The sequence below is a fragment of the Dromiciops gliroides genome, chromosome 4 (assembly GCF_019393635.1).
Source record: "Dromiciops gliroides isolate mDroGli1 chromosome 4, mDroGli1.pri, whole genome shotgun sequence".
NCBI lineage: Eukaryota > Metazoa > Chordata > Mammalia > Microbiotheria > Microbiotheriidae > Dromiciops > Dromiciops gliroides.
In genome coordinates, this window is record NC_057864.1 from 76,001,182 (window position 1) to 76,023,453 (window position 22,272).

The window sequence follows — 22,272 nt, forward strand, 5'->3', positions numbered from 1 at the left end:
AAACAACAAATCTATAGGCAAGATTTAAAGTAGATTTCAATTTGTATCTCTTGTATCCAGAGGGCAAGAATAGTGAATGGCCTGGAGTCCCTGGCATATGAAGTTCAGCTGAAGTAGCTGGACGATTACTCTAAAGAGCAGAAGTCGGAAAAAGGGACATGATCCCCACCTTCCAGTGCTTGAAAGGCTGACATAACAGAGGGTTTGGATTTAGTTCTTCTTATCCCCAGAAGACAGAAGGAGGGAGCAGTGGAGTAGAAATTGATGAGGCAATTTAGGTTTGACATCAGGATGCCTGATAATTGGAGCTGTCCAGAAATGGAAAGAGTTTCCGGGGTGGAGGGGGGGGGTTGACTGCCAGAAGACCCACCTGTTGAGCGTACTGTAGTGGGGACTCTTTTTTCAAGTGTCCAAATGGCCTCTGAAATGACTTCCAACTCAGAAATTCTTTGATCCTGTGACTTTTCAACAAGCAAGCCAATTTAATGGCTGTTTTCCATGTGCACAACACTTTTCTGGGTCCGGTATCCCATAGAAAAAGAAAAAAAATGTTCGTAGCCCCTACCTTCAAAAAAAACTTTATTATGTAGTTGGGGAGATAAGTTGAACACACGTGAAAGGCTAAGTGCTAGAATGGATGGTGCAGATTGTAAGCACTGTATGAAGCCACAGCTACAGTAGATATGAAAGGCTTCATGAAGAAGGTAGTTACTTAAATTAGGCTTGAAGAGAAATAAGATTAGACTATGTTAGAAGACTGTTCCAGGCTAGAAGAAATGTTTATATTTTCTTTTTTCCCCTTAAGAATTTAAATCACTTTTATTGCTTCATCTATCATTAGGGTAATCTTTAATGAAAGGAATTTGGCTGACTGGTCACCTTGGGCTTTCTAAGATGGTAGATTTGATAGCTTTATTCTGTGGGTTGTAGTAAAAATAATTTGAGAGCCCCTGCTAATGTTAGCTAAAGTGTCTCTCAATTTAAATTACACACGAAATTAAAGCTGTAACTATATTTATATTCAACCTAGACTTCGTTTACTTTCTTTTTTTTTTTTGTGAGGCAATTGGGGTTAAATGACTTGCCCAAGGTCACACAGCTAGTAAGTGTTAAGTGTCTGAGGTCAGATTTGAACTCAGGTACTCCTGAATCCAGGGCCAGTGCCTTATCCACTTCACCATCTAGCTGCCCCTCTTCATTTACTTTCAATCGTATAGGTAAAATTACAAAAAGGAGAAATTAGCAAGCTAAATAACTCAGCCAGGAAGAAATTTCACTATTTTCAAAAGTGGTCCATTGCCTTTTAACTACATGTTTGGAAGGTACTTAATCTTTAACCACCAGTTTGATTAGTTGGTAGAACTACAGGTGGTACCCTTAAGGCGTCCCTTTACTTTCAGAAAGCTTAATGGTTTGGGGTTGGTGTTGGTTGTTTTTTTTTTCATTTCTGCCAAACGTTAACTGGTTTTGTTTTATTTTTTCTTGAGTTACTTGGCACATATTGCATTGTTACCTCATGATCTGAGGCTCGCTTGGGTTCATTTCCTGTGGTTTATGCAACTTCTTGTTTTTTAAATAAGTGAATATTTTAGATATTTTTAAAAACACACCATGGCACATATCCCAGCAAACTTCAATATTTCAAGGCTATATCATTTCATCAGTGTGGGTTCCCCTCCATGACAGATTGCAGCCCCTTCCTAAACTTAGTAGAAGATAACAGCATTTATGTAGTACATAGTTCTTTACATCTTTCATCTTATTTGATCCTTACAACAAATCCTATGAGGTAGTTTCTATTCTTATCCCCATTTTACAGATAAGGAAACAGACCGAGAGAGATATCAAATGACTTGTCCAAGGTCACACAGCTAGTAACTGACTGAGGCTGGATTTGAGTTTGGGTCTTCCTGACTCTCAAGCCCAGCGTTCTATCTGCTTTGCCACCCAGCTATCCAGATGCTCTTTCAGAGTTGCAGTGTCCAAAAACTTTATCACCCCAAGGCCAACTTGGTGATAAGGCAGCCTTAAAGACTTGAGCTAAATTGGTTCTTGAACCACAAACACACTCCACCACTGGGCATTTATTTAAAGCCATTCCAGGTTAGTTAGAGAGCAGCTAGATGGTGCCATAGGGCATAGAGTGCCTGGCCTGGCATCAGGATGACTCCTTCCTGAGTTCAAATCCAGCCTCAGACACTAGCTGTGTGACAAGTCACTTAACCTGTTTGCCTCTGTTTCCTCATCTATGAAAGAAGCTGGAGAAGGCAGTGGCAAACCACTCCAGTGTCTTTGCCAAGAAAACCCCAAATGGGGTCACAAAGAGTCAGACACAACTGAACTTTACAACACTGTGTGGGCTCACGAAGAGTTGGACACGACTGAACAAGACATGCAGAATAGACTTTGGGCTGGAAAAATACTTATTTAATATTTTCAGTTGAACTAAAAAAGGTTTTAATGTGCTTCCACCACAATCCTTCCCAGGATCTTTGCCAAGAAAACCCCAAATGGGATCACAAAGGGTGGAACATGACTGAAACAACTGACCAAGAACGTCTTGGTTAGACTGGCTAAAGCCTGTACTCCCCTAGACCAGCCCTCCAGCGTCACCTCCACACCACCATGAGTCACCACAGAAGTAGTTTAGCAGACAACCATACTCTGTCCGCTACAGCAGGGCCAGTCTGACCCCTGTCAAGTCTGTTCTCAGATAGTGGACTGCCAAGAGATTGTGGAACAGAATGCCTTTAAGGAGTGACCTGGGAGATATTCAGATTGAGGCTGAAGAGGGGCCGTGGGTCAGGGGAATAGAGGGCATTCCATGCTGAATGAGATTTACTGGGGTTAACGAGGGGAACCTGCACAGGTTCCTCCCAAGTTGTGCATTCCTCCAGTCCCAAGATGGTAGATTTAAAGCTAGAAGGGACCTTAGAAGCCTTCTAGTAGAATGGAACCCAGGGGTCGCTGTCTGTCTCTCCTCTGTCTCTGTCTGTCTCTCCCTCTCCCTCTCCCTCTCCCCCTCCCCCTCTCTCCCTCCCTCCTTCCCTCCCTCCCTCTCTCTCTCCCTTTCTCATGTGCGTGCGCGCGCGCGCGCGCGCACGCACACACACACACACACACACACACACACACACACACACACACACACACACACACACACACACACACACACACACACACACACCCTCTCTTAGGTATGTTTGTTGCCCTGAGTTCTTGATATTTAAATCCCCTTCTTCCTAAAAGAGAAGGAAACCAGAGAAAGGCAATTCCTGTACAAATTGAAAGAAAGGTTTTATTAAGTAGGGAAGAAAATCTAGCCTGATTACCAGTTCAATTAAAGGTATTTGATGAGGAGAACTCCTCAAAAAGACAAAGTAAGGTCCATATACACAGTTGCATATCCTGCAGTCAGTTAAAGCCTTTGGGATTTAGGGTGGAAAATGCTCTCTACATTCAGAAAAAGAACTATGGAGTCTGGATGCAGATTGAATAATACTATTTTCACTTTTGTTATTGCTTTTTTGTTGTTGTTTATTCCTGTGGGTTTTTTTTTCCTTTTGTTCCGATTCTTCTCTTACAACCTAATGTGGAAATATGTTTAATGTGATTGTAATGTATAACCTATCAGATTGCTTGCTGACCTTGGGAGCAGGAAAGGAAGGGAGGGTGGGAGAAAAATTTGGAGCTCAGAAAAATCTTTACATGTAATTGGAATTTTTTTAATCAAATCAAATTAAAATAAAATAAAATGCCAAGTGACTAAAAAGAATACAATTCAGTCTTTAGTTCAGAGTTACTGACTATACAGCTAGGTTTACTCTAGGTAACACAAAGGATTATTGGTGTGTTGTTAGCCAATGAATCCAGTCCTTATACAGAACCTTGTTAGGGTTACCTGGATAATTGGGGATAGGGAGGGGGCCTCAGGCAAATCAAGGTACCCATTTCCACAATGTGAAAACAAAAACTGTATATAAATAAATTGTATTTAAAACGTATCAAAAGGCTATTAGACCTCTTATTCACAAGTTCGGCTTTCATTTCACACCTATCAAGCTGGACTGCACCAGATAGAAAGGCCCATGACTTTCTCTCCCTGCAAAGATATGCAATGCTGATTTCCAGCCAGCCCATTGGGCAAAGAAACATTGGCGTGGACTGATGCCAGAGTCCTGAGGGGGGTGTTTTCAGTCTTAGGAGTTTGGGCTGGGTAGTTTTCTGGAGGAAAGCTCATTGGTTAGCATGCTGTGACTTTGGTGGGCAAAACATCTCCCCCCCCAAAGTAGGATTAGAGGCCAAAGAAATGGAACCTTCTAGATTGTATAAAGACAGCTCTGTCTACTCTCTTCTGATTCTTTCTTGTTTTTTTTGTGGGGCACTGAGGGTTAAGTGACTTGCCCAGGGTCACACAGCAAGTGTCTGAGGCCAGATCTTAACTTAGGTCCACCTAGCTGCCCCTTCTGATTCTCTCTTAAAAGAGACCTTTCTTTGGCCTCCCCCTCCCCCAGCAAGATGATTTGGTGTGATTAACCCTAAACTTAAGACGTTATCCCACCCCACCCCCCACAAGAAAAGTCACCTGACATGGTCTCTCAGTCACTGACCCTCCCAAATCACGGAAGTGGCAGAGGAGCCTTACCTGATAGGCTCCTTTAGCTACCTCCCCTAGAGCTCCGTTAAAAAAAAAAAAAAACACCCCAATCCTATATATATATTTGTTTCTCTGTTCTGCAGTTACTAGTCACCTGGCCAGTGCTATCATCAGTGCTACCATCAGCTGATGCTAATTAAACATTTTATCTTCTAGGAGCCTCTTGATTTACTGACCTCCAATCAAAGCAACCCAGGTGAGAGGAATTCATCTCTAGGAGGATCTTGGGCTCTCTGGATTGAGGAATTCCCTTACAATTTGTAGGTCCTTCCTCACTCTAAATCCCATGATCTTAAGGAGGGTCCTAATTTGGTAATGTTTCTTCAAAAAAGAGAGAGAGTGTGAGAAAAGGATATCCTTTGTCCTGTTCAAATTTCCTCCTTGTTTGTACCTACTGAGTTCGTTGTATAAAAGACTTTTCTTGGCCTCCCGGCTCTCCACCCCTGTGAGATTTTTAGATATTATCTATATGTTTATTTGTGCAGATAAGGTAAGATTTGTCAGGGACCCCCCTTTAGCTCTGTGTGTGTACCCATTGTATTCTAAGTGGGGACCTTGTACCTGTTAATTAACTTGACTTGAAAGGCACTCACCAAAGCACCTGGGAGCGGACTTTGCCTGGGAGTTTTGCCATTAATGGTAGCTAGCTCTCTGTAGAAGGAGAGAATCTAAACTGTGTGTTTTCCTAACTTCTTCCAACAGAACAATGGTCCTCCCAAGGAGAAGCTTCAAGGCCTCGTTGCTGCAACTCTCACACCTATGACTGAGACTGGGTAAATATTACTTTGGGACATATGGGCTTGTCTTGATAGCCTCATGGGAGTGTCGTTCAACATTTATTAAGTGCCTACTGTGTGCCAGGTATTGTACTAAGCACTGGGGATACAAAAGGAGGCAGAAGGCAGTCCCTGCCTTCAAGGAGCTCACAGTCTTATGGGTGCTTGGGGGGAGCTAAACAACTGTATACAAACAAGTTATACAGAGGAGGAATCAGAAAGCATTAATGGAGGGAAGGCACTGGGATTAAGAGGATTTGGGAAAGGTGAGATTTTAGCCGAGACCTGAAGGAAGACAGAGGCAGAAGTGAGGAGGGAGAGAATTCCCGGCATGAGGGACAGCCCGAGAAAAAGCCAGGAGCTAAGAGATGGAGCTAGCCTGGAGGCCAACGTCACTGGAATGAAGAGTATTTGGGCAGGAATAAGGTGTAAGAAGCCTGGGAGGGCAGGAGGGGGCTAGGTTATGAAGGGCTATGATGCCAAGCTAAGGATTTTGTGTTTGATCCTGAAAATAATAGGGCAGCCCAGGAGTTTGAGTTGGAGGAATGACAAGGTCAGACCTGTGATCGGGAAAATCACTTTAGTGGCTGAATGGAGGGTGGATTGGAGAGGAGAGACTTGAAGCAGACAGACCCACCAGCAGCTATTGCAGTAAATCATGGGGTGAGATGATGGGGGGCAGTCTCAGAGGAGAGAAGGGGTGCATTGGAGAGAGATTGCAAAGGTGAAATCAACAGAACTTGGAAACATATTGGATATAGACAGTGAGAGATAGCATAGAGTATCTCTAGATGTTATTGTTTCTATTTTCTAAATCACTAACCTAGACCAAAAAATATATAATATCCCATCCTAAACTCTCCTACCCCAACCCCTGGCCCAAGATCAAGTTGATAGAAGACTATCTCAGAGCCCAACCCAGAGGAATAGATGCATGGTCTTCCTCTGGTCTTGCATTGCACGAGCAGGCTTTAAAGCCAGTTCCTCTGACATCAGATCCAGCTTCCTTAGACCATTCTGCAGTCTAAGCGATGAAGCTGATATAGCACTTTCATGTTTGTAAAGCACTTTATGATTTGAAATCTGACAATCTGTTAGACAGGTACTTCAAATATTATTATTTCCATTTTCCAGATGAAAAAAGTGAGGCTCAGATAGGTGATTTGCCTCTAGAAAGAAGGAAAGGAACAAGCATTTTCTAAGTGCCTACTATGTGCTGGACACTCTGCTAAGTGCCTGAAAGATATCTAATCTGATAATGATCACACAGCTAATAAATATGAGTCATATAGCTGGGGAGTCAGGAAACCTGACTTCTAAACTTAGTTCTATTTAACTGAGTCAATGATCTTGGCTTAATCTCTGAATCTTAATCTCTAAATCTTTTTTCCTATTTGTTAAACAAAGGGGTTGAACCAGATCACCTCTAAGGTTCCTTCCAGCTCTAAATTTCTATGATTCTACTCTTCTAATTAGAAATTGGTCCCATTGAGTCAGTTCTCAGTTCACCTGAGTTGCTCAGGTCCTACTCAAGGGCCTCTGGGGACATGCTTTGAACACTCACTAGAATCCCAAAATAAGAGTGGAGGGACCCTTAGGAACCATCCATTCAAGCCACCTCGTTATAGTTGCTACTAAAGGTGATGTGACTTGCCTCAGTTTGTCCATCTAGTTAGCCAAAAAGTGCTGTTGGACAGGCACCAAGTGAAAGTCAAATTCTTGCTGAGGATGTGGCATTTCTGTGTCTACAGCTGGTTAATATCAAATTTGTCTGCTTCTCTACCCTTCCCACGAGTTCTGTGGATAGAGCTTGAAATCACCTATTTCTCAATGTGTCTAGGCTTTTGTCAGGCAGATAAGATAGAAAACATGTGATTGTAAGAATTTACAATTTTCACATCCTGTTATGGGAGATCCTTTTTCAAACTGAAGAGCTGCATCTGGTGGATGTTACTTTAACCTTTTTAAACTGGCTTCCTTTTAGCCTGGAAACAACTTTAAAAAACAATTCCTAGTTTACTCATCTTGTGACCTGTTGAGAATATTAGTGTGTTCTTCCATCTCGTCTCGTAACCAACAAAACACCCTTCAAGTAACTATTTTTCTTCCATGAATCCATCTCCTTTTGCCCAGCTACCCAGGGCTCAGCTCTGCTTTTCTCTCTTCCTTTCTCACTACTGATTCATCCTGTCTTCCTCTTAATTCTAGCCTCAGGCTTCTTAACCTGGAGCTTGTGAATTAAGAAAAAAGTCTTTAACTGTATTACTGTATTATAGTATAATTTTCCTTCATGATGCTGTGAATTTTATTTCACATATTTGAAAATATGATTCTGAGCAGGTGTCTGTAGACTTAAGCAGACGATACCAAAGGAGTCCCTGTAACAATAAAGGTGAATGCCACCCCCCCCTCCCAACTAGACATGCTCAGTACAGAAACAAGCAGGTCTGGGCTCCCTCAGAAAGCAACCAGGCATTTGTTCACTGCTCAGCCAAAGGAATTTGACCTATTTGTACTTTTCATACTTTGTCAAGTGGTATATGGTCATGTATCATGGAACACTGTAGTTTCCAAAGAACTGAAACGTAGCATCACCCAGAGGGCAGTGGAGAGACCCAGGCATGATGGGCAGGAGCGAGCTACAGCAGTCACAAAGAATGAATTACAAACTGAAGTGATATCTGTCAAAGAAATGCACATGCAAAGAAGGTAGACTAACAGCTTGCCCCTGTGCCTCTGAATGATCCAGAAAATGCAAGGGAATCCTCTAGCATGTTGGGTACCCCCCTCCCCTATGGCAAACTTAGGGGAGAACACTAATCTATAGAGATGCACAAACTGGGCAGGTGCCTCATTAGAATAGGAATGCCCTTTTGAGTCTTTAAGTCCATGTTTTCAAGGATTTGAGTGACTTGTTTGGTGAACATGTATGTGGGTTGGGGGAAGGGGGGAAAGCAGAGAGAGAGAGGAAGAATGAATGTCTTGAAGCCCTTGAGTAAGACTTGAGCTACATGGTTGGACTGAGAACTTCATTGATGTGAGCATTTCCAATTAGAACACACACGTGTGTATGCATATGTGTGGATATATATATATATGTATATATGTATATATGTGTGTGTTTATGTATGCAAATATGTGCATATAGATATAGATACAGATACAGATATATTTGAGCTACAAATGGGTCCAGGAGCTGACAAAGGATATTCCTTTTACAAAACCTCATTAAAAAGCGGCTTGCTTTTCTTGAGATCATTGCTGTCCCCCCAGATCCCAGACACTGGGCACTGTTGTGTTCACAATGGTCTCTCCAGTGGCCAGGTTTCCTTGAGAACCGCGTCCAGTTAGTACAAGCTGGCTAGCCCTCAAACAACTTTGTAAGCCTGTAGAAGAAACCCTTTCCACTGACTCTTCTGCCTGTTTCCTTCTTCATTCTATTTTGCAAAAATAAGAAAATGGAGTCTCAGAGAAGATGGAAGGGAAGCACCCACTATATGCCAGGCACTGTGTTAAGCCCTTTACAAATATTTTCTCATTTGATCCTCACGACAACTTTAGGAGGCAGGTGCTGTTACTATCCCCATTTTACAGTTGAGGAAACTGTAAGTGACTGGCATAGGGTCACACAGCTTGTAAGAGTCTGAGCCTGAATTTGAATGCAGGTTTTCCTGACTATAGGCCTGAGGTGCCCTTGAGGTTGAGAGGTTAAGTGATTTGCCTTAGGTCACATAGTTAATGAGTGGTAAAAATAGAAACTGAACTGACTTCTGACCCCAAGTCAAATAACTTGCTTATGCCTACATACTACTGTAGATAAGACCACTTACCACATGCTATGAATTCTGTGTACCAGGAGCTGGGTTTTGGTATCTACTGGAAGGGAAGCTAATTCCTTTCCTTTAGATAATGATCTTGAAGAGATAAGACAGATAAAGAAGCATGTGCAATTGTTAGATCCTGAAGTCCATTATTGTGACATCATGGGAAGGACACTGGACTAGGGGTCAGGAAATCTGAGTTCAAATCCAAGCTGTAGCACTTAATAGTTGTGTGACCTGGGACAAGTCACTGAATTTCCCTGAGCCATAGTTTCCTCCCCTGAAAATGAGGGTGTTAGAATAGATTGGCCTCCAAGAGCCCTTCTAGTTCTGGCACATCATGATTCTCAGGCTAGTAGCTAGATTCCCCTAACTATGTTTAATCCTTATAACAAGTGAAGAAAAAATTATTTTGCACCTCCTGATTCCAGAAAAAGTAGAAACTATTAACTTTTCACAGAATGGTTCTGCATTAGCGGAAAGTCCCCTGAATTTATAAAGAAAAGACTCTAGGTTCCAATCTCAGTTCAACCTCTTCAAACCTGAGTGATAGTTCATCTCTCTGAGTCTGTTTCCCCATTTGTAAAATGATGGAGATTCACGCTATATACCTTGATAAGTTCCAGTGGATATGGAACTAAGATATATACAGTCACATCATAAACATCTTACAGGAAAAAAGAAAGATGATACCTTTAGCAATTGTGGATGGGGAAAGAGCTAATAACCACATAGGATAGAGAGGACCACAAAAGATAAAGCAGACAAATTTGATTACATAAAATTCAGAAGTTTTTGTACAAATAAATCCAGTATAGCTAAGATTAGAAGGGGAATAATTAAACTGTGAAAAAATCTTGTCATCAAATTTCTCTGATAAAAACCTCATTTCCAAGATATATAAAGAATGAAATCAAAGAAGAAAAGCCATTCCCCTAGCAATGAATGATCAAAGGATAAGAACAGGCACTTCTCTAGAGAAGAAAACCAAACTATAGCCATATGGGGGAAAGATGCTCCAAATCACTAATCATGAGAGAAATGCAAATTAAAGTAACTCTGAGATTGTCTCATAGCCATTAGATTGGCAAAGGTGACAAAAAAGGAAAATGACAAGTGTTGGAGGGGCTAGCAGGAAACAGTATATCAGTGCTCTATTAGTAGAGCTGCGACTTGGTTCAGCCATGCTGGAAAGTAAGCTGTAGGTATGCTCCAAAAGTCACTTTACCAGATACACCTTTGAATTCAGCTGTGTATCACTACTAGGCCTATAATGTAAAGAGATCAGAGAAATGGAAAAAGGACCCATAAGTGCCAAAATATTTGTAGCATCTTTTTCTAGAAACTAAAGGGATGCCCATCAATTGAAGCAATGGCTAAATAATCATTATATATTAACCTAATACAATATTATTGTACCATAAGAAATGCTAAAAGGATCCATTTCAGAGAAATCTGGAGAGACTTCTATGAACAGAGTGAAATAAGCAGAAGCAAGAAAACTATAGCATCAGCATTGCAAAGACAGGCAACTTTGAAAGACTTAAGAACTCTGATCAATGCAATGATCAATCATGATTCCAGGAGATTAATGAAGAGGTACCTTACCCACCTCCTGGCTGGTGATTAACTCAAGATGCAGCAGATGATTATTATTTTTTTTTAAGTGAGGCAATTGGGGTTCAGTGACTTGCCCAGGGTCACACAGCTAGTAAGTGTTAAGTGTCTGAGGCCGAATTTGAACTCAGGTACTCCTGATTCCAGGGCCGGTGCTCTATCCACTGTGCCATCTAGCTGTCCCCAGATGATTAATTTTTAGATACAGCCAATGTAGAGATTAGCTTAGCTAAGGAAGGGGATAGACAGGGAGGGAAAGGGAAGGAGAGGAAGGAAAGAAGGAAGAAAGGTTGTTTTTAAATGAACAAAAGAACAGAAGGAAGGATAGAAAAAACAAAAACAAATTGCCAACTTTAAAAGTTAGTGTTGGGGCAGCTAGATGGCGCAGTGGATAGAGCACCGGCCCTGGAGTCAGGAGTACCTGAGTTCAAATCCGGCCTCAGGCACTTAATACTTAACTAGCTGTGTGACCCTGGGCAAGTCACTTAACCCCAATTGCCTCACTAAAAACAAAAAAAAAGTTAGTGTTGAATTTATTGTATTGCTTAAAAGAAAAGCAAGCTGTACATAACAGATTCATGGTTTTGTGTACGATATTAATATTCTCTTTCTGTTCCACTGTGTATACAGAAATACCTGGGGGGTTTGGGGGATTGGTTCAATTCAGAATAAAAACTTTTTTTAATTGAACGAGGGAAGCTAGCTCTAAATACCCGAATTCTATGATCAGCTGTTTGCCTATAAAAGTGCTAGTTAGTAATGCTGAAGACTTGCGGTGAGGGAGTAATCTGCACTCATCATTGCTGTCTGTTCACTCAGTGGGCTGGGTATTCAAGGGCCCCTTGAGTGCTTCCTCTCCTTCCCCATTTCCCTTCCTTAGTTGCTTGTTGTTTTTAGTGAGAAGCTTGGTCATGTTTATGGACGCCGAGGAGCCTGGTGCCCATAAACTCCATGGAGATGGAGTCCTTCCTGCCCTGCTCCGTGTTATGTAACTGTATAACCCAGTTGTCAGGGAAAAGAATGACCTCCCACCCTGGGACCGGACACATTCTTCAGGCATGCAGGGCCTTCCTTACTTGCTCCTTTGTGGAACAACTTTGTGTTGATTATACAGTTGCAAGTTTGGCAAAGACCTATGCGCATTTCAGCTCTTTTTAGATACTGAAAGTGATCTTTAAAAGCACAACCTAGAAAAGAAGCGGGTCTTTAAACATTTGTGCCAATTAAGAGAACATGCCCTATTAATTCTCAAATGAGGAACCTAAGTCTCTTCGTGGTTTTTTTGCACCGAGATTAGCCACAAGACCAGGATAAGGGAGCAGGAACAATAGAGTTTTTCTCCGAAAAACCACCCTTAGAACAATCCTATGTCCCTCGTGGCTTAAAGAGAAAGGAGTCTAGGCTGGCATTCAGCAGACCTAGAGTCTGGGCTGGCTCCAGTATACACACACTGAAGCTTGGGTGATAGGGGTAGTAAATCAGGTCAGGTTCACCAAGGCCTTTGTTCTCCTAGGGAGAGAGGTACTTTTAAATGGTGCTGGGTTTTATATATGCATTCAGCTGGAGAATGAAAGATCAAAGAAGTCACCCAGGAATGTACCCAAACACAATAGCTCTGGGCACATTCACAGGGCGAGATTTTGGTCTAAAACTGAGAGCTGGGAGGGAAGGAGGTGCAGGCTTGGTTCCCAGTGCATCCAAACCACGTGACTCCCTGCGGAGGCTGACAAAGCTAGCTCCGGATGGCTGCTGCAGCTAGATGAGCATGAGGTCACTCCCTGGGGCTTCACGGGAATGAGATGAGTGAGTCAGAAAGGGACCAAATCGAGCATTAGACCTTGCCGGAGTTCAAGTTCAGAGGGGTCATGTATAGTATTATAAGACTTGAAGTTAGAAGATTAGTGATCATGGAGGCTACTCCTTCATTTCCGAGGAGAGGAAACTGCCTCAGAGAGGCAAAGAGACCAATTCCAGGGTCACACAGGGTGACCCCTAAGTCTAGTGCCCTCCCTCTACAAGGCACAGGGTAAAGTGGTTATTTCCAGTTTATCCTGTAGCTTTATTGTACATGGTGGTTTGTATGTTCTCCATTCTGTTGTGAGTTCCTTGAGAGCAATAAGTGTCAAGTGTCTGAGGCCAGATTTGAACTCAGGTCCTCCAGAACTGGTGCTGTACTCACTGTGCCACCTAGCTGCCCCCAGAGCTTGTCTTTTACCTTCTCTTTTCATCCTCAGTGCCTGGCACATAGTAGGTGCTTAAAAAAGGACCGCTTCGGGGCAGCTAGGTGATGCAGTGGATAAAGCACTGGTCCTGCATTCAGGAGGACCTGAGTTCAAATCTGACCTCAGACACTTGACACTTACTAGCTGTGTGACCCTGGGCAAGTCGCTTAACCCCAATTTCCTCACCAAAAAAAAAAAATTAAATTAAAAAGGATCGCTTAGTCATTTATTAATGTGCTCAGTACATTTTCACTGACAGACAGAGCCAGGGTTCAAACTCAAGGCAGCAAAGGCAGGAAGCCATTTCTATGGTACCATAAGGTTTTCAAAGCACATTACATACGTTAGCTCATTTGATCCTTTGCTTAAGGATTAAGGCAAGCAAAAGGTCGAATACGGGAGTTTATGGATCATGGATTAGGAACCCTGGCTAGGAGACCCTGAGAGTCCAGAGGGCCAGGGATTGAGCCAGGCTGACTGGTTTTAGGAAACAGAACATCATGCACCCAGGCCATGGAGCCCTGTCAAATAGAGCCCTGTGTCTAATTAATAGTCACAAGATACAAGCAGCAAGCCTAGGAACTTGATCCTGAGCCAGCCCCCTTCTGAGGCACCTTCCAAGCTTCCTGCCCAGTGCCAGGGCTAGTGGCAGAGTGAGAGGAGGCCTCAGCCTCCAGATGGAGACAAGAAGAAGCCACTGCAGTAGGAGAGCTCAGAACTGGAAAAGCAGGTGCTTCTTTCCATAAACTTCAGACTTGCCTCTCATTGTCTAGAGAAGCAATGTGGTACAGAGCATCTCAGGTCAGAGAAATGGGGTTCACACCCTGCCTCTGTCAGTATCTCTGGGACTTTGGACAAGTCCCAGAATCTCTCTGGGCCTCAGTTTCCTTACTGATAAAATGAGGAGGATGAACTTGATGGCTCCCTCGGTCCCTTCCAATCCAAGACTGTGATCCTACAATGGCCAACTATTGGGCTTCCCATCTTGATGGTTGGGAAGGTTGGGCAGGACAATGAAAATTTAGCACAGGTGACTTGTGGAAGTTGGATAAAGGTTTCAGAATTAGGGGTCCCTCAGGCTTCGAGTGGGTCCTCTATCCAAATGATCTTGTATTTATTTACTTTGCAGAGATGTATTTACGTACAGATGTCCACTTGATTTCCTTTGATAAAATGTAATCGTGCTGACTCTTTGAGGGCAACCATGGCCGGTTTCATTGTTGGTTTTGTATCCCCATCACCCACCACAGTGCCTGGTACCTGGCAGGTGCTTGAGAAATGCTTGTTGGTTAATTAATTGATGGGGAGAAAACATAATGCTCCAACAGCATCAATATAATACTATAACTGAAAACAGTTCCTGTCTCTGTCTAAAGAGGTAATAGCCTGACAGCCTGAATTGACCTCTGTTCCATTCCAGTGACTATGTCCATACATCTTTGGGAAAGGTAACATTTCCTCCAAACTTTTATGAGACATAAAAGACATTGGCTTCTGTCCTTTGGGGAGACGGATCTCACAAATCCAAAGCTTTGCAGAGATCTCCAGGTGTCCCACCCCATAATCCGGTGTTCTTTCCTGGGGAACATGCTGTTTTGTACTCACGAGGGAGGGAGGTCCTTCCCTAGTCGAGGCTTAGGAAAAGCCCCAACATTGTACTAGTGCTAGAGAGAAAGTAGATCACTCATGAGATGAGCTTTCTATGCTCCAGTGGAAGATACCGCGTGTGTGTGCATGTGTATTGCATATATGCCTGCAACTACGTCTATATAATTTATCCCTTTCCCTCCCATGAACCAAAAAACATTCATTATGGGCTTACTGTGTTCTAGTTATTGTTCTGAGTGGGACACCCTACCCTAGATAGGACCTGGGAATAATACAGTGGGACTATACTTGGATTGTTCTGTACACTCTGTGTCTCAGATTTGTCCTGAGATTACAATTAGCTTTTGTGGCTCCAGGGTGACTGTTGACACATGTACGCTTGACTTCTTGAATACCAGGGTGGGACTCTCCTCACCTCCACCTCTTAGTTTCTATGGCTTCCTTCAAGACTCAGCACACACACTGCCTTCTGCAGGAAGCCTTCCCTGGGCCCCCAACTACTAGAGCCTTCCTTCCACTCTGAGGTCTTTTGGCTCTGCCGTCTGTCTGTCTGGCATATGTTGATTGATGGAGATGCTGTCTCCCTCCACTGGAATAGAAGCTTCATGAAGGCAGAGGCCTTTTTGCTTCATTTGTATCCCTAGCACTTAACACAGTGCCTGGCACATAGTCTAAATGCTCTCTGGTTGATTGGTCATTCATTATATGCAAAGCCCTACACAGGGAAAAATAGCTGGCAGTCTGTGGTATGAAAGGCAGGTTTTTGGCACCTCTTAATTCTAGTGGAATTTTTAACTTTAGAGTCATTCCTTTGGGTAACAAGTATATCTTGAGGTATTATGTCCATCCAGACAGAAGGAAAAAAATATGTTGCCTAGTAAGAGCCTGTGAGTTGGGGGCAGCTAGGTGGCACACCTGCCCTGGATTCAGGAGGACCTGAGTTCAAATGCACTCTTGAGTTGTCACTGGAACAAGGCCCGAGTGCAATGAGATACAAAGGCAAATATATTTTGATGAGGGATGGTCAACAAGTATTTATTAAGCTCCTTTTATGTGTTAAGTACTGTAATAAACTCAAGGAATACAAATAAAAGCATTTAGACAGTCCGTATTGGTTCTTTTTTTGTTGTTTTTTGTTTTTTGGTGAGGCAATTGGGGTTAAGTGACTTGCCCAGAGTCACACAGCTAGTAAGTGTCAAAGGAATTTCACACCTAAATAGGGGAGTCATCAGTGTGGGGAGGAAAGAGAAGGGAGACCAGGTAAACTTCTCAAAGCTACTGCCATTATTACTGGCCAAGTTTAGGCAAGTAATTAAATTCTACTTCCAGATCAATGCTAGATAATCACTACAGGATAGGCACAGGGACCGTGATTTCTCTGGTATAGGGAACTCCCAGATTAGCTGACTCCCTCCACCAGTGCAAGTTGGCACCTTCTCTACAACTTCTAGTCTTATGACTCAAGACTGGGCCTTTAATGTTTGCATGTGAACCTTGTTTTCCCCTTGCTTTTCAGAGAAATCAACTTATCCATAATTGGTCAATATGTGGACTATCTTGTAAATGAGCAGGGTGTGAAAAACGTTTTCGGTAAGTCCTAGAATCAGAGTTGGGTGGGATCTGCATCTTAAAGACTGTCTAATTCAAACCCCTTCCTTTGGGGGGGGGGCTTATTCCAATTACATTGACATAGGGGTATTCGCTTTACCAACATAGCTCACCACCTGTTCTGCAGGTATAAAGTTTTGCCTGTGGAAGGCACTGAGTGGTTAAGGACCCGGTCAGTCACACAGCCAATATTTCTAAGAGTCAGAACTCGAACTCAGGGTTTCTTGACATTGAGGCCAGCTCTCATCTGCTATCTCCATACTTCCTCTTCCTGTCCCTTGTGTGACAGACTTGACTACACTTCATACACTGTCTTTTAGACTGTTTGTACAATGAAATCTATGACCACATAGCACAAACGGAAGTGATTTATTTTGATGGAGGAGGCCAGAAGGGTTAATAGAAAAACTAAGGTTTGAGTTCTTATCAACAGTAAGTAACCAGAGGGTTACATATGCATATGCTTATGCATACATATATGCATACGCATATGCGTACATGTACACATATATACATATGCACATCCATATACACATATAACTATATACATATTCATACATGTACAACAAATACTATCAACAGAAGCTTAAGCAGTAGCCAGGGATTAATAATATGACAGGAAACAGAAACTATACCTAGAAACTAGATCTTAAAGTAAAGAGATATCCTAAACAGAAAGACCCTTGAGGTCTGACAAGTTTAAACATGTTTGAGGAACATTCTCAGAAGGATGAGACATGTCCTTAAGTTCACCTTATGGTGTTTAAACCCCAAAAACACACCCCTAGTGAGAAAGGTATCTGCCTTGGGGGTCAGGAATTCCAAAATAGGATGTGAACCTCCTACAAGGAGGAAATTAAGATAATGAGGAAATAACTGTCATGGGGAAAATAGGGTAGGAGGTTTGGGATAGGGGTAGGGGTTTGGGGTCCTTAGGAGTTCCTCTTTAAAGAATTACACCCTCATATATATATAACCTATATCAGATTACCTGCTGTCTAGGGGAGGGGGGAGGGAGGGAGAAAAATCTGAAATTGTAAAGCTTGTATAAACAAAAGTTGAGAACTATCTTTACATGTAACAGAAAAAAATAAAATACTTTATTAATTAAAAAAAAAAAAGAATTACACCCTCGAGGGGCGGCTAGGTAGTACAGTGGATAAAGCACTGGCCCTGGATTCAGGAGTACCTGAGTTCAAATCTGGCCTCAGACACTAGACACTTACTAGTTGTGTGACCCTGGGCAAGTCACTTAACCCCCATTGCCCCGCAAAACAAATAAATAAATAAAAGAATTACACCCTCTTGCACACAAAAGCAGTTAGAATAAGGCAGTAGTTTATTTAGGGGCAAGGGAAGGGAAGGGAAACCATGAAAGAAGTCCTTGGATTTCTCATGGGGAGAAAGGCATGGCACAGAGAGAGTGGCTCTGAGATACCAATCTCCTCGAGCAGGAGACTGGCAGGTACTTTTATAGAGGACTGATGGGGGTGACCATCTGACTGTGGAAAGTTCCCTTAGTGAGGGAGGACCATCCCCCACGGGTGGTGGCTGGGGGAATTGGGTGGCTGCAGATCTCTCAAGCCATCTCCTCAGGACACAAAGGAAGCAGCCACACCATATCTTATCGCCCCAGGGTTGAGGGCGACTAGAATGAAGGGTGGGAGTCCTGGAGCTAGCTCAGTCAGATCCGGTTCCACTTTATCTGTCTAGGCGTGTCTGTCCTCTGGTTTAGTTTCTCAAGGAGAAGGTTCTTTCATGTGCCCCAGAGAACTTCTGAGGTGCTATGGGCCGATAACATAACCTACATTTTTTACTATAAATATAATCATTTTCATCTCCCTATTCAAGATACCTCTCTCCTTTGGGTTTTCTCCCTGTGGTCATCACAATCTTTGAATAAAACTTAGAAACTGAGTCACTGAGTCGTGTAATTCTTTGGGATGTCTCACTATCAATCTGATCAATTAAATCCATCCCTATATCCTTTTGATCAGGGTAGAAAAGGGGGCTGCACAATTCTAACTTCAAAACCCCCAAGTCAAGAGTGGTTGAGTAGGGGCAGCTAGGGTGTGTAATGGAGAGAGCACTGGTCCTGGCATTAGGAGGACCTGAGTTCAGATCCACCTCAGACACTTGCTAGCTGTGTGACCCTGTGCAAAGCACTTAACCCTGATTGCCTCCCAAAAAAGAGCAGTTGAATCACTGTACCTTGTAGGGTTTGGAGCCTGGAAATGGAAAACACCATCTAATTGATCAGTATTCATTTCTTTTCCAAATGGGTTCTGATTTTGTTGCTCTCTGGTCCCTTCTAGCATTTGATTCTTGATGCTAGCTCTGTAGGAATCCTGGCAGGAGGATGCTGTCACCGAATCATGCCCCCAAGATAATTCACACTGCCCTGGATCCCCCTAGAGATAGGATAATCCCAAGGGCTTAATCAGGATATCTCAAAACTTTGGTTAATAGGGAATTATCGCAGGCCACCCACCCCCGCCCCCCCCAAAGCACAAAGGATCCTCAATGATTTAACCCTGAGCCCCTAGCTGTGGTGGGTGGTAGGCAAGTCTGGCTTCCTCCTGCACTAGACACAGACATCCTGTCCCCCTTCCTAAAATAGAATATGTTTTGAGTGTCCATCTTCTCTTGGAAAAACAAGAAGACTCTCACTTAGCCTTGCTTGTTTGGAAGGCCCTCCAAGACCGTGATAGCTACAGTGGGCATTGCCTATTGTCATGAGCTTCTTCCTCCCATGGCCCTTGACGGATCTCTATGAATTATAGAGAAAACATGGGTTATCCTGTTGTCCTACCACAGGTGACCATGAAAGAGGATGGACAGATCTTCTTCTCTGGCAGACATCGAGATGCCCCTCCACTGCATCTGCTTAGGGTATCTTCTTAGTATCTGGGGACATAGATTTAGGTTATCATATTTGCATACAGTAATAGAAGCTGACATTTCTATGGTACTTTTTTTTTTCCAGGGCAATGAGGGTTAAGTGATTTGCCTAGGGTCACACAGCTAGTAAGTGTTGAGTGTCTGAAGTCAAATTTGAACTCGGGTCCTTCCGAATTCAGAGACAGTGCTTTATCCACTGTACCACCTAGCTGCCCCCAAAGAAATCTATGGTACTTTTAAGACTTTCAAAGCACTTAACAAACATTATCCCATTTGAACTTTGTAGTTATTTGTGGGGAGCTGGCTTCCCCCTGTATGTTTTCAAGTACATTGGTTGGGGGGTCGTATGGGAGCTTCCTGGTTTCTCTGACTGAGCTTCTTGTGTGTTTGGAACAGTGAATGGTTCAACAGGAGAAGGCCTGTCACTGAGTGTCCTGGAGAGGCAACAACTTGCAGAAGAGTGGGTGACAAAAGGGAAGAATAAGTAAGTAGCATACTGGGATCCCAAGCACCGTTTGCTAAGTTGTTGTAGAATTATTCTTTATATGAAGCGTATTTCCTTTCTCCATCAGAGACTGAGCACAGAGTCGTTTTGTTGGACAGAGAGCAGGAGCCCACATGATATTGGGAGTCTCCCTTACCACTAAAAAGCTGAAGTTAATTTAATTTAATTTTTTTTTTTTTGCGGGGCAATGAGGGTTAAGTGATTTGCCCAGGGTCACACAGCTAGTAAGTGTCAAGTGTCTGAGGTCGCATTTGAATCCAGGGCCAGTGCTTTATCCACTGTGCCACCTAGCTGCCCCCAAGCTGAAGTTAATATTTAGGAAGCTTGGTGCAGGAAAAGACGAATTGAAGACATTCCATCCACCAACAAGCATTTATTAAGCACCGGCTGTGTGCCGTGCACCACGCTAAGCATTGGAGATCCAAAAACAAAGAGGTCCCAGACTTCAAGGAGCTCCCATTCTGTTGGAGATGACAACAGTTACACATAGAATTATATATAAAATCAATAGAAAGTAATTGAGGGAGTTGGGAAAGTCAGTGGCCGTGGGGGTGGGGGAGACCAGGAAAGGCCTCATGTAAGAGATGGCACCTGAGGTGAGCTTCAAAGGAAACAAAGGCCTCTGAAGAGGTAGAAGTGAAGCAGGAGCACCCTCCAGCCACAAGGGGCCTGAGTGCCAAGGCATGGTGGAGGGGAACAGTTGAAGAGCAGCAAACAGACCAGTTTGACTAACCTGGAGAATATGTGAAGGGGACAGACATACAGAGTATGCCTGGAAAGGTAGGTTGGGTCCAGGCTGTAGTGAAGGGCTTTCAATGCCAGGCAGAAGAGTTTGCATTTTATCCTAGAGGTCATAAGGAGCCATTGGGGTTTCTTGAGCAAAGAAGGACCCAAGGGGAAAACAAGGAAGATTGGGCCATTCACTCTCTCAGGATGATCCAAGGGGTTTTCCAGGTGCCATCTTTAGTTTACCTTTAGGACCCGATCTCTCTCCACAATTGCATTCTCAGGGCTTTTACACAAACTTTATCCCGCAGTCAAGGAAACTGCTCTCTGACCTACTCTTTTCACAAATTTGCGTGTCATCCTTGCACAGGAGCCATGCTAATCTTCTCTGTATCAGTCCAGTTTTAGTATATGTGCTGCCTAAGCGAGGACCTGACCTGCTCTCAAGGCCGTTCCACTGACTGTAGACAGTCTAGCATGTAGGCTTTCTACCATGTGAGCAGGCAGCAGGAACTGAATCGCAGTTGGGCATGCTAGTGCAGGGAATCCTCCAGCACCATGCTCACAAGAGCCATGGCCCCACTTTGCCCGGGACAGGACATGCTAAATGTCAAATGATTCAGCTTGCCTGGGCAAGAAGAGACCAGAATGTGCCACTGGAGAACTTGCCATATGCCCCAGGACCGTGTGTGTGTGTGTGTGTATACACATGTGTGTCTATGTATGTACATACAATATACATGTAGGGGGTAGATGGGTAGGAAGGCTATACACATATGTGTATGTCTAGATAGATAGATATCCTTAGCACAATACCTGGCACATAGTAGGCACTTAATAAATGTTTATAGATTGATAATCAGCAGTTGTTGATTGACTATGCCTTCATCCAGGTGATTGGCTAGGCTGGGAAGGAGATGGTACATAGACACATACATAGATATCTCCTTCCTAGCCTTTCATCATCTGCAAACTTGATTTACCATTAATCCTTTTATCCAAATCTTTGACAAAAATTGTTAGCACAGGGACAACCACAAATCCCTAGTGATCTCCTGCCAAGTTGACACTGACCTAAACTAATTATTCAGGTGTTAAAACAATCAGTTGAAGGCTCAGTAAAATAACAGAAATATAACTTTAAACCTACTAAACTAGTTGAGATAGTTTGAAATGTTAAAAATTAATGCTGAGGGAGCAGCTAGGTGACGCAGTGGATAAAGCACCGGCCTTGGATTCAGGAAGACCTGAGTTCAAATCCGGCCTCAGACACTTGACACTTCTTAGCTGTGTGACCCTGGGCAAGTCACTTAATCCCCCTTGCCATGCCAAAAAAAAAAAAAAAAAGTTGAAGGGGCTTTGAAGATCCAGGTATCCTGTTACCCTGCTAGTACCACATCCTCTAGGTAAAGACCTTTTGGAAAGATGGAAAGATGGATGGCAGCTGATGGCCTCTGAGATTGAGCCCCATGAGGAAGTGGGGCTGTGTAGCCTGGAGAAGAAAAGACTTGGGGAGGACGTGATCATGGTCAAGGACCTGGAGTACTTGAAGGGCTGTTCCCTAGACCAGGGATTGTTGTTCTATTTGTCCCCAAGGGCAGAACTAGGAGCAACCCATGGGTGAAAGAGGCAGATTGAGACTTGATGTAAGAAAAAACCTTCAGCAGGCAGTTTCCTGGGAGGTCTGTAAGCCAGGGCTGTGTAACCACTTGACTGTGTGGTAGAAGAGATCCTTTTTTATTCAGTGTCCAGTTGCCTAGGTGACCACTAAGGTCCCTCCCAACTCTGAAACTATGTGATTCTTGAGGAATCCATTTGAGGATTTTCCCAG

At 43.2% G+C, this 22,272-nt stretch overlaps 1 protein-coding gene and 1 pseudogene across 1 annotated transcript in view; one reads left to right on the forward strand and one right to left on the reverse strand.

Annotated features, from left to right (window-relative positions):
- The first annotated feature begins 2,744 nt into the window (after nucleotides 1-2,744).
- NPL (N-acetylneuraminate pyruvate lyase) overlaps nucleotides 2,745-22,272 on the forward strand; it is a 41,197-nt gene continuing 21,669 nt past the window's right edge. The window contains 4 exon segments of the mRNA XM_044003131.1: nucleotides 2,745-2,801; nucleotides 5,360-5,430; nucleotides 16,218-16,291; nucleotides 19,607-19,694. Coding sequence (XP_043859066.1) covers nucleotides 2,745-2,801; nucleotides 5,360-5,430; nucleotides 16,218-16,291; nucleotides 19,607-19,694 — 290 coding nt within the window.
- Nucleotides 20,756-20,873, reverse strand: LOC122727009 (annotated as a pseudogene).